This window comes from Nothobranchius furzeri, chromosome 2 (genome assembly GCF_043380555.1).
Source record: "Nothobranchius furzeri strain GRZ-AD chromosome 2, NfurGRZ-RIMD1, whole genome shotgun sequence".
Classification (NCBI taxonomy): Eukaryota; Metazoa; Chordata; class Actinopteri; order Cyprinodontiformes; family Nothobranchiidae; genus Nothobranchius; species Nothobranchius furzeri.
In genome coordinates, this window is record NC_091742.1 from 29,756,756 (window position 1) to 29,774,583 (window position 17,828).

General features: G+C 43.8%; 1 protein-coding gene across 4 annotated transcripts in view; it reads left to right on the forward strand.

Annotated features, from left to right (window-relative positions):
* The window catches only part of fam49a (family with sequence similarity 49 member A), a 57,975-nt gene that overhangs the window by 29,962 nt on the left and 10,185 nt on the right, over window positions 1-17,828 (forward strand). The window contains exons 1-5 of one of the 4 annotated variants that reach the window (XM_070545636.1): window positions 4,057-4,115; window positions 10,998-11,077; window positions 11,294-11,373; window positions 15,652-15,773; window positions 15,903-16,008. In XM_070545636.1, the coding sequence (XP_070401737.1) occupies window positions 11,301-11,373; window positions 15,652-15,773; window positions 15,903-16,008 (301 nt within the window). In that variant the 5' untranslated portion in view covers window positions 4,057-4,115; window positions 10,998-11,077; window positions 11,294-11,300. Of the gene's footprint in view, window positions 1-4,056; window positions 4,116-10,997; window positions 11,078-11,293; window positions 11,374-15,651; window positions 15,774-15,902; window positions 16,009-17,828 lie in introns of those variants that run through there. The other 3 variants (XM_015948353.3, XM_015948352.3, XM_015948354.3) reach the window with 3 other exon arrangements.

Genomic DNA, 17,828 nt, shown 5'->3' on the forward strand with positions numbered 1-17,828 from the left:
CACAAAGTGCTGCAAATATTTACTATATTTCTTTTTGTGGTGCAATACAAACTCCGACCACTAGCTGGCAGCATTTTCTACTGCCTTCATTCTGATGGAACTATGATGTTTCACAAGTTAGCCTGTAGAAACCTTTAACTTCATTTTGCCCTGAAATGATTGAAATACAGTCGGTTAATATCAACTGCTTTTAAATGTCTGAGTGTCAGAATCGATGTAAAAACTAGAGGCCGGTGTAGTACATTTCTTCTACATCGGCCATGAGCTGAAATACTTTTTTAAAGCATCACTGCAGATGCAGCACCAATCACGCTCCAGCTTTCCCTCACTCGTGTACAAGACCTCGAGATACGTAAACTCCTCCTCCACACCTCATCCCTGCAAATCATGCTATTTAAAATACAAACACTGTGCCACACATACTTTAAATTATGTCCTTTATGTACACACACAAAACATACGCCTTCAAAACCATCTAGCTTCCTCCACATTTTACCACAGTGTACGGTATTACCGGGACTCATTTAGAAATTATGACATAAGCCTCAAGTGGAATTACCAAACTGTCGGTTTGGACCTAACTAAAACAATAACAAGTTGGTTTGGACCTAACTAAAACAATAACAAGTCGGTTTGGACCTAACTAAAACAATAACAAGTCGGTTTGGACCTAACTAAAAGAATAACAAGTCGGTTTGGACCTAACTAAAACAATAACAAGTCGGTTTGGACCTAACTAAAACAACAAGTCGGTTTGGACCTAACTAAAACAATAACAAGTCGGTTTGGACCTAACTAAAAGAATAACAAGTCGGTTTGGACCTAACTAAAAGAATGACAAGTCGGTTTGGACCTAACTAAAAGAATAACAAGTCGGTTTGGACCTAACTAAAACAATAACAAGTCGGTTTGGACCTAACTAAAACAATAACAAGTCGGTTTGGACCTAACTAAAACAATAACAAGTCGGTTTGGACCTAACTAAAACAACAACAAGTCGGTTTGGACCTAACTAAAACAATAACAAGTCGGTTTGGACCTAACTAAAACAATAACAAGTCGGTTTGGACCTAACTAAAACAATAACAAGTCGGTTTGGACCTAACTAAAACAATAACAAGTCGGTTTGGACCTAACTAAAACAACAACAAGTCGGTTTGGACCTAACTAAAACAATAACAAGTCGGTTTGGACCTAACTAAAACAACAACAAGTCGGTTTGGACCTAACTAAAACAACAACAAGTCGGTTTGGACCTAACTAAAACAACAACAAGTCGGTTTGGACCTAACTAAAACAACAACAAGTCGGTTTGGACCTAACTAAAACAACAACAAGTCGGTTTGGACCTAACTAAAACAATAACAAGTCGGTTTGGACCTAACTAAAACAATAACAAGTCGGTTTGGACCTAACTAAAACAATAACAAGTCGGTTTGGACCTAACTAAAACAATAACAAGTCGGTTTGGACCTAACTAAAACAATAACAAGTCGGTTTGGACCTAACTAAAACAATAACAAGTCGGTTTGGACCTATCTAAAACAATAACAAGTCGGTTTGGACCTAACTAAAACAATAACAAGTCGGTTTGGACCTAACTAAAACAATAACAAGTCGGTTTGGACCTAACTAAAACAATAACAAGTCGGTTTGGACCTAACTAAAACAATAACAAGTCGGTTTGGACCTAACTAAAACAATAACAAGTCGGTTTGGACCTAACTAAAACAATAACAAGTCGGTTTGGACCTAACTAAAACAATAACAAGTCGGTTTGGACCTAACTAAAACAATAACAAGTCGGTTTGGACCTAACTAAAACAATAACAAGTCGGTTTGGACCTAACTAAAACAATAACAAGTCGGTTTGGACCTAACTAAAACAATAACAAGTCGGTTTGGACCTAACTAAAACAACAACAAGTCGGTTTGGACCTAACTAAAACAACAACAAGTCGGTTTGGACCTAACTAAAACAACAACAACAAGTCGGTTTGGACCTAACTAAAACAACAACAACAAGTCGGTTTGGACCTAACTAAAACAACAACAACAAGTCGGTTTGGACCTAACTAAAACAATAACAAGTCGGTTTGGACCTAACTAAAACAATAACAAGTCGGTTTGGACCTAACTAAAACAATAACAAGTCGGTTTGGACCTAACTAAAACAATAACAAGTCGGTTTGGACCTAACTAAAACAATAACAAGTCGGTTTGGACCTAACTAAAACAACAACAAGTCGGTTTGGACCTAACTAAAACAACAACAAGTCGGTTTGGACCTAACTAAAACAACAACAAGTCGGTTTGGACCTAACTAAAAGAATAACAAGTCGGTTTGGACCTAACTAAAAGAATAACAAGTCGGTTTGGACCTAACTAAAACAATAACAAGTCGGTTTGGACCTAACTAAAACAATAACAAGTCGGTTTGGACCTAACTAAAACAATAACAAGTCGGTTTGGACCTAACTAAAAGAATAACAAGTCGGTTTGGACCTAACTAAAACAATAACAAGTCGGTTTGGACCTAACTAAAACAATAACAAGTCGGTTTGGACCTAACTAAAACAATAACAAGTCGGTTTGGACCTAACTAAAACAACAACAAGTCGGTTTGGACCTAACTAAAACAATAACAACATAACACACGAGAACAACTTAAAAATGTAATAATAAAATGCAGCTGATAAAAAGATTTTATGCCTGAAAGACCAGCATGTTTAACAACATACGGGTACTTTGGGGCTAGTCGTAGTACGGAAGGCTGGCTGCATATTTCCACCAGAAAAGCGCGTTGTCGTCGCTTTTAATAACAGCAGTCTGCCGTTTCAGCTATGGCTCGCCCCTCTGCTGTGCCGACGGGTCGTGCGTCTTTTGCGGTCATCTTTTGTTTACACAAATTACCTTATCTGTGTTTACCAGCTCTCCTTTTAGGTTTGCGTCCAAACAAAAGTACTCCCTAACTGCAGAAGTTGTGTTTTTAGACACCCAAGTAAGCTGGTGCGTGAGCCGCCATTTTTCTCTCAGCGTGCTGTCTCAGTGATGACATCACTTTCTTAAACTTTATTCAACGTTTCTAAAAGTTGGATAACATATTTTTTAAACGATTTAAGTAAAAGTTAAATTTCAACCACACATCCATTTTATACAGTAAATGATAGGGGTGGACAATATATCGGCATCAATATTGGCCGATGTTAGTCATTTTTTAACGTATCTGTATCGGGTCGATAAATAAAACTGGGCTGATATTAACGACCGATACTTTTCCATCTCGTCTCCATTTGTTTGCCTGTTTCAGAGGGTGGGGGGGGGGGGGTGATGTGTATTTGTTTAGTCATGTGATAATGATTGTAATCATCTCAGAAGCGTAAATATGTGCAATGTGTGTACATAATAACGTAAATTCTGCTTTAATAATTTTCATTCTATACAAAATCTGATTTTGGAGGCATTAATGTCAGTATATCGGTTATCGGCCATAACAGTGATCTTAATATCGGATATTGGTATAGGCCCAAAAATTTCATATTGGTGCATCACTAATAAATGACCCTTATTTATTTATTTGTTTGTTTATTTATTTATTAATCCTTGTCTCCTACGTGCACTGATTTTTTTCTTTTTCATGGTGGTATTGTAACTGACACCGCTGCTATTATTTAGCACCGGCTGTGTACGGTAATACCATAATACCATAAATGTATATTTATTCAGCAGTGTGACACTGAAGGAGTTGGTGAATCATGGTGAGACTGTTGGCAGCAGCAGCGTGTCACAGGGTATTTAATACACTCCAGTGAGTGCCAAGCAGACCGCTCCCTCAGACTTGACCAACACGGGTGTACGTTTTACTGCTGAAGTATTCAGTGGTGTATTTTGTAAAGATGAGGGGCCGTATTATGTTTATTGAATCATTGTTCAAAAATGATGTCCAACTTAAGACTTGTCCAACTTATGGTACAAGTCCAAGCGTATGACTGTCCATTCTCGATTATGGTTTATTTTCACATAGGCTGGATTTTTTTAACTTGACATTTTTTTCGTTTCAGAAACGACAAAAGCGGATGATCTAGACATTACCCTGGGGTCTTCCACTGGAGAAGGTACATCTAACACACAAACATAGTCTGTTGAAGAGAAGAAAAGCTGCCTTTGTATTAATGTTGACTGTTCTCACAGCTTAGGCTGTTGCCAATCAGAGCGCTCAGGATTAGTTGATGACGTCAGAGCTGAGATGGAAAAAAGCAAAATGGAAGATGATTGAAAATTGAAAATGTATCTAATTCAAAGATTTGCTAAACCACAGAAATCGTTGAGTTTGTTGTTGAACGCCATGATTAGGGTTGGGCATCGAGTATCAACCAGGACCAACTGTCAGTTTTTTCCAGAATCGTTCAAAGGTTTTTATTTCGATTCCTAGAATGCCGACTGGAAGAGGAACCCGCGGCCGATCTCTGTGAAAAATAAACGTGATCTGCAAATTGTGATCAACGCTTTTCAGAGCGGATCACAGCAGCTGTCTGTGTTCAGCACCGAGTCCCCCTCCCAAATATAAACAAACGCGTCTACTGAACTTTAACTCCGTGATGTAAACGTTAACTCCTGCAGCGTAGAGGAAACGTGTTAAATACGTCAACACGGTGGATTCAATAGAAGCTTAAAGAACAAACTCTGGACGTGTGAGTTTAGTTTGTATCACTGCAGAAATAACAACACACACGGAGCGCCAGCAGTCAGACGCAGCCGCTCACCAACACTCGTGTGTGTGTGTGTGTGTGTGTGTGTGTGTGTGTGTGTGTGTGTGTGTGTGTGTGTGTGTGAGCATCAGAAGGCTGAACAATAACCTGTAGAATAATTAAAGTCATCATGCTAGAGCAGCTTCTCTGTGGTGGACCACACCAGCCTCTGCCCCCATAAATAATAATAATAATAATTATTATTATTATTATTATTGTTATTATTATTATAATTATAATAATAATAAATCACACACAAAGTTGTAAACATTTTAATTTCTGAACTGTTTCTGTTGAGTTTTATTGTTTAAACCTGTTAGCTTGTTACTGACAGCAGCTACGTTTAAGTTTCACTTCCTGTTCTGACTGAAGCTGCTGCAGCATGGAGGTGTAGTTCTCAGTCATCCTGGACATGATCATCCTGAGAGTTTTAGCTGAAAACAGCTGGACGTTTCTGGATGTGTTGGAGACATTTAGCTTCTCATCCCAGAGGCTTCTTCCAGACTTTGGTTGTGGTCAGAAACAAACACACTGGTTGTGCTGCAAGTCTTTTTCTTTTTGTCTCCAAAACACGTTTGTGTCTAAATGAAGGTGATGTTGTTGTTCATAGAGTTAAAATTCATGTTGAAGTTCAGATTATTTCATCAAGTAGGACCTGTGGTTAGCTAGCTCATGTAAAACATGTCATGTCTTCAAAGAATCGGAATCGGGAGTCGATAGGAACCGGAATCGAAACGAGGACTTGGAATCGGAATCGTTCAAAATCAAACGATGCCCCACCCTAGCCATGATGACCTTGTTGTTGTTCTTTATCTATGGTATGGACTGTCCTGTTGAGTGTTTTCATTACACTGAATTAGTCATACCGTTGGTTGTTCTGATTGGTCCTAGCACTGTCCAGTTGTGTGAAGAGATGGTTTGATAGAACACCATAGATTCCACCCCATAAGTGAGCCGTTTCACTGGTTTGTGGCCAGGCTCTATATTTATATACATTGATTCCAGAATCAACGTGCTTTCCATCCTAAGGGTCTACGTAGGGGGCGGGTGTATTACGTGAACGAACCCATCTGATTGGCCGCATATCAGAAGAGCTACATTTGATTGGTCAAATAATACTTCCGCGTAAAAAACAGAGCTGGTTTACAAAAAGTTGATGTATGACACGGATGGAAATGTTGAACCAAACATTTATCGCTGTTTTTGACGTGCTTTGCGATGGGCCTATCGCACGTCCTGTTATCGCGATGACGATACTTTTTCGATATATTGTGCAGCCCTAAAATTAAGCATGCTGATATCGTGATAATGATATGTTTGTGATATGTTGTGCAGCCCTAGTGGAGAGGTATGTTTAGTGCCATGGTACGTGAATATTTGTGAAAGGGTGTTTTTCCCTTTCTGTGATACTGAATTCAGAGGAGCCGACTCTCGTGTAGCAAAGCGTTCCTGCTCCAGAGGAGCTCGGCACATATTAGTCTGCTTTGTCTTCTCGGTCTATTCCTGAGCCCCGTGGGTGTTTTCAGAGTCTGTTGCTGCAATTTAACTCTTCTCACTGCTGACGTTCGGTATTACATCACATAAGCATTAAAGAACGTCTGGTCTCAAAGATTCCTGCACAGTTTTGTTTGTTTTCATTCCTAAACTCCCATTACAGTCATAAATACAAACAAGCATCCTCTAGTAGCATGTGAGCATTAATATCCAACATTATACATACATATTACGTACAGTGTTGCATGAACTTTGTTGTCTATTCAATAGAGAAACCTTCCAGATTAAATGCACTAACTTTACATTATAATGAAGAAAGATGTGTTGTGCAGCACTCTCTTGTTATGAACATGATGGAAGAAGAAGTACAAACATGTCTTGCACCAAATCAAAGAGGAGCGTTGTTCTAAAAGCTGCTAATTATTTATGTCCCACAATGTTTCCCATACATGAATACAGGGATCCTTATCTGTTCCTGATGTTCCCCAGAGGGCAGAGTGATAAGAGTACAGCCTAAAATCTCTGTTTAGACACTTGATCATACTGTTTAACCGTACCTGTCTGTAATATCGTTATCCTCTAATACAGGCCCGGGCCTGTATTTGACTCAAGCTCATCAAGCTCCAGGCCTTTATTGGAAGGAGGGCCAGTATTAGAGGCAGACCTCAATTTCTGTTTGAGCAAAATGAACTAATGGTTCGCTGGAGTTTTTGACGATTAAAATTGCGCCCACATTTTCAAAGTTAAACACATTTCTTTTAACAACGGTAGTTTCTGCTTCAGCCCTCTCCCCCCTCCCCCTGCTTCAGCCCTCTCCCCCCTCCCCTGCTTCAGCCCTCTCCCCCCTCCCCCTGCTTCAGCCCTCTCCCCCCTCCCCCTGCTTCAGCCCTCTCCCCCCTCCCCCTGCTTCAGCCCTCTCCCCCCTCCCCCTGCTTCAGCCCTCTCCCCCCTCCCCCTGCTTCAGCCCTCTCCCCCCTCCCCCTGTGCAGCGGCCGCAAACTCACTGATGCGCCTGCAGCCTCTCGGAGTTCCTGCTGCTCTAAACATTAAAATAATTATTTCATTTTCTGTTCCTCACTTCTGATTACCTTCAATGGTGTCTGTTTGTTGCAACCAGCAGGTACAAAAACTAACTTGTTTTTATTTGACTATTTTTCTGTCCTGCCTGTTTATTATCTTCCTGCATCTCCTCTCAGTCCTAAAGAGAAACTGCTACCTGGGTTCATATATATTCAACTCATGAGTTACCTTTGAACTGCAGTTCTAAAAGATCTACCGACCGCTAAAACAGCGGAGTGCTCGCCGGTCACGTCAGTGAGGTGCGTCACCGAGGACAAAACAGGTGATGCGCCCCGATCCACAGCAGCGAAATGCATCAGACACAAATAAAAGAATAAAAGAAAGAAAACATAAAAGGAAATGAGCCGACATGAACGATCGCGTGTTAAGTTAGTTTTTGAGGTGGCGACACCTGATTTGATAATGTTACTGTGGCCGTGCTCAGGATGCAGATGTCTGGAGCGCGTCAACAATCAGAGCTTTGCATGCACAAGCTGGTTAAGGTTAGGATGGGGGTGAGGGGAATGTTAAATTGCAAGAGGGTAAAGGTCACAATTTGGTCAAATGTCCGTTTTACGGCGGGTGTCAGTACCGACGCTCTGGCACAGCGCGTTGCCTCCCGACGCGCAGGAGCTTGTCACCTGCTGACAGCAGGCTGCTGTCTTTTCCGTGGACTACATCTTGCCGGTCATTATCACGTGACAGCGACTAGTCGATGACAGGCATAACAAGTCACTATAGAGCGGTGAAGTCGACTAGTGACTAGTTCATACAACCCCTGCTACTGCTCCCCAGAGTGTTCTGCAGCATAATCAGCACGTTCTCTTTGAACTTGATATCAAATTTTCGCCTCCTCTTCGTCTCCGCACAGTTAAAGTTACCCTCGCAGTCTATCACTGGCCAATCAAAAGTGAGACGATGACACAACCGCCCCCGTACTTGCTTGTTACCACATTCCACCCGGCCACAATAAAAACCGGCCATTATTCACCTCCGCCGACTCCGACACCGGCCAAAGTATGATACCTGGCCGTTAATTGAATACAGGCTAATATTAGAGGATTTACGGTAGTCACACTGGGCCTACCACACTTAACAGATTATAGTTCATCTTAAAGTTCGTGCTGCTCGATGATTATTGGTAGATCTTCTGAGGCTACAACGGACCGAGGCTAGACCCACCTGTACGGTAAATGTACTTCTGCTACGGTGGGTCTGGTTTCCAGGCCTGAAGCAACAGAAGCTAAACCCAGACTGATGCTGCATGCATAAACATTAGCATGTTTAGCTTCATTAGCATCCTGCTCTGGTCAGGTGCTGATGGTAAATATGAAGGAAACGTGTTGTTCACACGTGTGCTGAGCTGCTGTTGTGTGTCCGGTGGCATGCTTCCTTCCTGTTAACTAGCGGTCTGGTGTGGGTCGCGTCAGGATTTCGGTCATTTTCTGTTTCATCACTACCTAAACTAATGAAATAGTTCAGATGTTGGTATATCCGTCTGTACTCTCTTAAGTAGTAGAAATCTGAGATGCACAGGAAGTAAAAGAAATCGGTGGGTTTTCATTTGATCACATGGTCTGTGGAAATGATTATCTCTATTACAACTTTATTTTTCATGGTAAACAGGAGCTTCAGGGTTCAAAGGCCAGCGTTTGATAAGATGATACAAGGATGACATGTGTAACTGCGCCCTCGCATCTCATGTTGGTATAAATGATTCAACACTGTCTCCTGCTGGATGGTTCCTCTGTTTAGCCTGAATTTGGTCCACAGATGTACAAAAATGTGTATTTTAACAGATTTTAAGGTTTTCCCAGGATCCTAATGGTTACAGAAGAGAAACAGTGCTCCTTGTTATTGATGGATGAATGTGAACGTGTGATGACAGCAGGTGGTGTTTGCACGGTGGAGAAATGTTGCTGGAGGCCGTCTGGTGTGATCATCATGTGCACGCTGCAGCACAGTGTCTCTTTGTTGTCTCTTCACTCCAACTTTAACCCAACAAAGCTGCTACTTGGTTTGTGAAATAAAATATTTGAGGTTTGACTTTTTAAATTCTTAGACTTGTAGTTTAGTTTTTAACCCAGCAGTGTTTTTCTGCCCCCATCCCCAACCCCCATGATGTGCTATGACCTCCAACATTTAGTTGTAAATTACAGCCTCACGTTCTACTACTGTACACTTAAAAGCTGCTGTGATTACAGAGTTCATGACCACGCTCCACCCCCCCTCCTGCTTTCTGCCTCCCATAAAAGCTTCATTGTGCATAGCTGTAATTTAGGCCTCCGTCCCTTTCCTCGCTGCGTTTACACGGGCCTGGGTCCAGAAGAGTGATCTAACGGGCTCGGACGCTGTGGATCGGGAACATTTTGGTTTCTCTGCTTCTAGACTCACCAGAATAGAGACATCTGATCACAAATCAACACATTCTTAGTGTGATTTACTTAAACATTATTAAAATATGACCTTTCTATGTGTGAAAAAAGGAAAAGGCTTGTGGGATGTATGGAAAAGATGGATCGTCACATATCCGGGTATCTGTTGTAGTTTAACTTTATTGTTGCCTCATGAACTTCTTAAGGGATTTGAGTCAAACTCAAAAGGTCGCTGCTGGATAGCGGTGTGTCTGCTGCAGCTAACCGACTATAGCAACAATAAAAATAGACACCGCTCTGAGAATTTAGCAGATATTAAAAAGTACAACGCAGGCTTTAACTGCTAACTGATGATTATTTTAAAGACTGAACACAAAATCAAAAACGACCTCATTTTTCTACATGTTGGCCTTAGTTTTAAACGCTGGTGTGGAGGATGCTGGCAGTTCTGGAGTGCTGGGGTTCAGCTTTTAATCATGTCATAGAAAATGTATCTGAAGTGATCCAAGTATTTAAACCCTGTTGCATTTGATTAAAAGTAGGCAGTCTAATGTACGTTTACCGTAGCGTACCAAACGTCTGCCATGTCCACAACACCTTTCCTGTGTACAGTAGTAACGCTGTAATGGCCACGGAGAATTTTCAGTCTGAGAAAAGCTGATTTAACGTATTTTAAGCATCTGTAGGTTCCAACCCACTGCAGTGTCGGCCAGCCGTAAACGCTGGTCACAGCAGGGCCGTGCGATCTGGCGATATTAGATCGTTAAGGGTTATAAAGTGATGACATCCACCAGAACACAGATGTAGAACCGACTGTAGTTGTTCCAGGAAGCATCAACACACACACATTTGTTTTTCTTTATTCCAGCTGAGTCACGCCATCTGCTGGTTTGCTTCTGTCGGTACCGCAGACACCGATGAACCAATCAGAGCAAGTTTAAGGCAGCGTGTCGGTTTGTTCAGCTGGGTGCTCGGCAGAGCTGAGGAAAATGATCTAATAATTTATGTATTAAGATGTTTGAAACTGTTGCTGACACCGCTACTCTACAGTCTAGTCGGCCCCTACGTGTCATCTCTGTTACTGATGCCAAACCTGAGCCGTGCAGCTGGGGGTTCATGACGGGATGGCTTTGGCCAAACTTCTTTAGGGTGCCTGCCAAACTTTATGGTCACAGTCCGATAGAAAGACGTGTCTCTGAGGTCAGCTACGCAAAAACTACACATTAGATCGTGTACTTGTGTAAGTAATGTGGATGTTTTTCTTTCCTTGTCCTGCCTGTATTTTTATTTAGTTTTATTAATTCTGTATTTTGACCATCAGGTTTGCTGGAATGGGTAACCTGCTAAAAGTCCTAACAAGAGAAATAGAGAACTATCCACACTTTTTCCTGGACTTTGAAAGTAAGTGTGACGGGAGGAGGAGCTCGTCTCTGAGGAGGCGTGAGGAGGGCAGGGCTCGTTCCCTTTCTGTCAGCTGGTCTTGATGATGCTCCGTGCGTTTGTCCTTCACTTCCTGTTTCCTCTGTGCGGTTATCTCCTCCTGCTCTGTCAGCCCTGTTCTGATAACATTTTAACACTGGATGCTTCTCTTTCTGTCCTTTCTTCTGTCTCTTGCAGAAACCAAATGGGGAATCTGTTAAAAGTGCTAACTTGCACAGAGCTTGAACAGGGACCCAACTTTTTCCTTGACTTTGAAAGTGAGCATACCTGTTTGCCTTTTCCTTAAAGCACTAAACCCTCTTGCTTTCCATCGTTCTCTTAGCCTGGCTGGCCCAGGGTCGTCTCATTCAACAGATAATTTTCCTGCTTAGCTTTTCTAACCTCGTCACTGAATGCTTTTAATGAATCAGTAATGTCTCTCAATCCTTCATTTCTGGGCTGAAGATGAAGCTGACCCTTGAACTGTGCTATCAGCATGAACTTACTCGACACACATGGCATCATTTAAATACTAGCACTGAATGTTGTCATTTTACAGACATGGATAAAACAGTTGGTGCTCTTCTGCTAAACAACACAAATCCCACCATGGTCAATGACATGTTTATGAACCGACTTCTGAAACCCAACAAGTGAAGTCAGGCGTCACGTTTGAAACGTGGATTCACCAAAAATCGTTTAACTAATAAGACTGGGCTTGACAAAGGTTCAGGACCATGTTGAACTGTAAATAACATCACGTAAAAGGTAGGCACAGCGCTGTTTGGTGTGTGCCACACTGGATGTGGACCACAGAAAGCTAAGGACACCGTTATTGTTGGCCAGCATGTTGAAGATGAAGACTAGAAGACCAGAGATCTGAGGACTGTCTCCAAGCATCGTTCCTGTGATTACAGTTGGGTATATTACTGAGAATGGTCACAGAATTGTAGACGACCTACTTGGATGTGTACTCAGGATGAGAACTGATGACAAGTAGAAGAAACGGGTAAGAGGACGGGCCCAGAACAACTTCCACAGAGACTAGAGTTCAACTCCAATGTCAAGGTTGGACTGTCTACTAACGTTTGAGCCTACGTGGACTTGATGGGACACGATCAAGGATGACACCACTGGTGAAGTCAAATCATGGAAAATTATTGGACTTTACCACGAAGCTTCTAGGAAAACATCCTCTGGACAAATGAGAAAACTATCAGCTCAGATAAGAACATTGGACCTACTCTGAAGCACGGAGGAGCCTCGATTCTGTTCTGGACCTGCTTTGCTGCCACTGGGTCAGGGAGTCTTGGATCTGTTCAGGGTCCAGTGAGGTGTAAGATCTGACCCAGAGTCAGAAATCATGTTCTCAATCTCAGGTTAATGGTTTAAAACACCAAGAGTGGATCAGAACCAAACTGTTCTGAAGTGGCCTTCAGTAAATCCTGATCTAGAACCTCTTGCACATCTGGGAAAGCAGCTGGAGCTGATCAGGAGTGGACCATAATCTCACTGAGTGCTACGGGAATTACTCGACCATTTTTGTGTGAGCCAGTCACCAGTTTTTATCATTTAGTTGTTTTCTTCAGCAGAAGGGTACCAACAATATAAACTAGGTCTGTTTGTTTTGTTGAACAGCTGTTTCTATGGATTCCTTCTCAAATCAGCAGCAGTATCCTTCACATTCATCAGTGCCATAACTACAGCGATGCAAACCAAACCGCTTTGGGAGTTTGCTTTTGTCTGCTGTATGAAGACTCAACTCAGTCCGCCTCCACGGTGGCTTTTCAGCTGCGCTCACACACGGTAGCAAACCTCAGGCTTTGTTTATTCACTGAGGAGAAGATGACGGCAGTGGAGACCTTTTATAATGCAAAGCACAGTTTTAATGTCTGTGAGTTTCCATATTTAGATCTGGGATAGTAGACCAGAGTCCGGGCCTGTCTTTAGACACGCGGTATCAACGTTTTACAAAACAGAACTGATGCTGTTTGCTTTTTCTCAGAGGCCGCCATCTAGAGGCAATAAGAGGCGTCACAAGCCCTTCTCCCTACTTCCATGATTATGGCGGGAAGCAACGCCTCTCATTGGTTAAATGCACACTTGTTGCTGGCCAAAAGCAGTAAAACACACAGTTTTACAGGTGAAACCAAAAAAACTGGAATGTGATGCAAAAGTTAATTAATATTAGTAATTCTGCTTGAGAGATGAAACCGATCCATGAGACCAACTCACTACATGTGAAGCCAGATACTTCAGCCTTGATTTGTTACACATATGATGATTGTGCGTCAGTCTAGGCACTCTGATTGGCTACATAAGGAGGTGGCTAATGCTGAGTGCTGCTAAATTCAAATTGCATGGGTCTCTGTGGTACTGGGGGGAGGGGACTTGGCACAAAAATGGATATACAGGGAGTGCAGAATTATTAGGCAAATGAGTATTTTGTCCTCTTCATGCATGTTGTCTTACTCCAAGCTGTATAGACTCGAAAGCCTACTACCATTTAAGCATATTAGGTGATGTGCTTCTCTGTAATGAGAAGGGGTGTGGTCTAATGACATCAACACCCTATAGCAGGTGTGCATAATTATTAGGCAACTTCCTTTCCTTTGGCAAAATGGGTCAAAAGAAGGACTTGACAGGCTCAGAAAAGTCAAACATAGTGAGATATCTTGCAGAGGGATGCAGCAGTCTCAAAACTGCAAAGCTTCTGAAGCGTGATCATAGGGTTAGGGTTAGGGTAAGGGTTTAACCCTAACCCTAGCCCTCGAACAATCAAGCGTTTCATTCAAAACAGTCAACAGGGTCGCAAGAAGCATGTGGACAAACCAAGGTGCAAAATAACTGCCCATGAAGTGAGAAAAGTCAAGCGTGCAGCTGCCAAGATGCCACTTGCCACCAGTTTGGCCATATTTCAGAGCTGCAGCATCACTGGAGTGCCCAAAAGCACAAGGTGTGCAATACTCAGAGACATGGCCAAGGTAAGAAAGGCTGAAAGACGACCACCACTGAAGCAGACACACAAGCTGAAACGTCAAGACTGGGCCAAGAAATATCTCCAGACTGATGTTTCTAAGGTTTTATGGACTGATGGAATGAGAGTGAGTCTTGATGGGCCAGATGGATGGGCCCGTGGCTGGACTGGTAAAGGGCAGAGAGCTCCAGTCCCACTCAGACGCCAGCAAGGTGGAGGTGGAGTACTGGTTTGGGCTGGTATCATCAAAGATGAGCTTGTGGGGCCTTTTCGGGTTGAGGATGGAGTCCAGCTCAACTCCCAGTCCTACTGCCAGTTTCTGGAAGACACCTTCTTCAAGCAGTGGTACAGGAAGAAGTCTGCATCCTTCAAGAAAAACATGATGTTCATGCAGGACAACGCTCCATCACACGCGTCCAAGTACTCCACAGCGTGGCTGGCAAGAAAGGGTATAAAAGAAGAAAAACTAATGACATGGCCTCCTTGTTCACCTGATCTGAACCCCATTGAGAACCTGTGGTCCATCATCACATGTGAGATTTACAAGGAGGGAAAACGGTACACCTCTCTGAACCGTGTCTGGGAGGCTGTGGTTGCTGCTGCACGCTGTTGATGGTGAACAGATCAAAACACTGACAGAGTCCATGGATGGCAGGCTTTTGAGTGTCCTTGCAAAGAAAGGTGCTATACTGGTCACTGATTTGTTTTTGAATGTCAGAAATGTATATTTGGGAATGTGGAGATGTTCTATTGGTTTCACTGGTAAAAATAAATAATTGAAATGGGTATATGTTTGTTTTTTGTTAAGTTGCCTAATTGTGCACAGTAATAGTCACCTGCACACAGATATCCCCCTAAAATAGCTACAACTACAAACATTCAGCTTTGATATGAATGAGTTGTTTGGGTTCATTGAGAACATGGTTGTTGTTCAATAATAAAATTATTCCTCATAAATACAACGTGCCTAATAGTTCTGCACTCCCTGTATTGTCTATATCATTGCAGTAGGATAAGACCATCACGTTTACGGATTTCTAAAGAGAAATCACAAAAGGTGGAATACCGTGTTGCTGCTTTAAAAAGACCGTTACTCCATAAATAAAAATGGGTTACATTATGATGTCATTCTGAAGTGAACTACAAGCTTATTCGGTTCTCAATCCTGGTCCTAGAGGACCAGTGTCCAGCACATGTTAGTGGTTTGTCTGCTCCAACACGCTTGGTTCAGTGGTAGACTCACCTGTGCGGCAGCTCATCGGGCTCTGCAGAAGCCTGCTGATTTAAACCAGGTGTGTTGAAGCAGGGTTCAAATGAAACATGTGGGATACCGGACCTCCAGGACCAGGATTAAGAACTACTGCTGTAGAAACATTACCTTTCATAATAAAAGCCTGACAGGAAGCACCCATTTTAATGCTTATTAAATGAAAATAGCCTGTGTGAGACGATAGTTTAGGTGTAACTGTTGTGTTTGTGCTGAAGTGTGTACTTGTGTGCTGAAGTGTGTACTTGTGTGCTGAAGTGTGTACTTGTGTGCTGAAGTGTGTACTTGTGTTTACTTTCTTTTGTTTGTCAGATGCACAGCCGACAGACGAAGAGCGCGAAGTGTGGAACCAGGTGAACTCCGTCCTCCAGGACTCTGACAGCATCCTGTCTGGCTTACAGGCTTACAAGGGGGCGGGGCAAGAAATCAGAGATGTAGGAACACACACGCACACCTGTGAACAGTGCTTAGCTGCAGTCAGTCTTGTTTTCAGCAGGATGAGTAAATTATGAGTTTCTATATGACTGATAGGTGTTGAGCCAACATGTCTTTGTTCTTTCCAGGCAATTCAAAATCCTAACGACATGACGCTGCAGGAAAAAGCCTGGAACGCCGTCTGCCCGCTGGTCATCAAGTTAAAGACGTTTTATGATTTCTCTACCAGACTAGGTGTGCCGTCTAACATATTTGTGCTCTGAAAACACTCTTAAACCCTGAAGCCTACTGCACACTGGAAGCATCAGCAGCGCAGAGCGTCACTGCATCAGATGGAGTTCCTTGTAGTCCATGCATCCAGTGTGCAGTAGGGGTGACACATGACGCTTCCAGTGTGCAGTAGGGGTGACACATGATGCTTCCAGTGTGCAGTAGGGGTGACACATGACGCTTCCAGTGTGCAGTAGGGGTGACACATGACTCTTCCGGTGTGCAGTAGGGGTGACAAATGATGCTTCCGGTGTGCAGTAGGGGTGACACATGATGCTTCCGGTGTGCAGTAGGGGTGACACATGACTCTTCCGGTGTGCAGTAGGGGTGACACATGATGCTTCCGGTGTGCAGTAGGGGTGACACATGATGCTTCCAGTGTGCAGTAGGGGTGACACATGATGCTTCCAGTGTGCAGTAGGGGTGACACATGACGCTTCCGGTGTGCAGTAGGGGTGACACATGATGCTTCCGGTGTGCAGTAGGGGTGACACATGATGCTTCCGGTGTGCAGTAGGGGTGACACATGATGCTTCCAGTGTGCAGTAGGGGTGACACATGACTCTTCCGGTGTGCAGTAGGGGTGACACATGACGCTTCCGGTGTGCAGTAGGGGTGACACATGACGCTTCCGGTGTGCAGTAGGGGTGACACATGATGCTTCCAGTGTGCAGTAGGGGTGACACATGATGCTTCCAGTGTGCAGTAGGGGTGACACATGACGCTTCCAGTGTGCAGTAGGGGTGACACATGACTCTTCCGGTGTGCAGTAGGGGTGACACATGATGCTTCCAGTGTGCAGTAGGGGTGACACATGACGCTTCCGGTGTGCAGTAGGGGTGACACATGATGCTTCCGGTGTGCAGTAGGGGTGACACATGACTCTTCCGGTGTGCAGTAGGGGTGACACATGACTCTTCCGGTGTGCAGTAGGGGTGACACATGATGCTTCCGGTGTGCAGTAGGGGTGACACATGATGCTTCCGGTGTGCAGTAGGGGTGACACATGATGCTTCCGGTGTGCAGTAGGGGTGACACATGATGCTTCCAGTGTGCAGTAGGGGTGACACATGATGCTTCCAGTGTGCAGTAGGGGTGACACATGACGCTTCCGGTGTGCAGTAGGGGTGACACATGATGCTTCCGGTGTGCAGTAGGGGTGACACATGATGCTTCCGGTGTGCAGTAGGGGTGACACATGATGCTTCCGGTGTGCAGTAGGGGTGACAAATGATGCTTCCGGTGTGCAGTAGGGGTGACACATGATGCTTCCAGTGTGCAGTAGGGGTGACACATGATGCTTCCAGTGTGCAGTAGGGGTGACACATGATGCTTCCGGTGTGCAGTAGGGGTGACACATGACTCTTCCGGTGTGCAGTAGGGGTGACACATGATGCTTCCAGTGTGCAGTAGGGGTGACACATGACGCTTCCGGTGTGCAGTAGGGGTGACACATGATGCTTCCGGTGTGCAGTAGGGGTGACACATGACTCTTCCGGTGTGCAGTAGGGGTGACACATGACTCTTCCGGTGTGCAGTAGGGGTGACACATGATGCTTCCGGTGTGCAGTAGGGGTGACACATGATGCTTCCGGTGTGCAGTAGGGGTGACACATGATGCTTCCGGTGTGCAGTAGGGGTGACACATGATGCTTCCAGTGTGCAGTAGGGGTGACACATGATGCTTCCAGTGTGCAGTAGGGGTGACACATGACGCTTCCGGTGTGCAGTAGGGGTGACACATGATGCTTCCGGTGTGCAGTAGGGGTGACACATGATGCTTC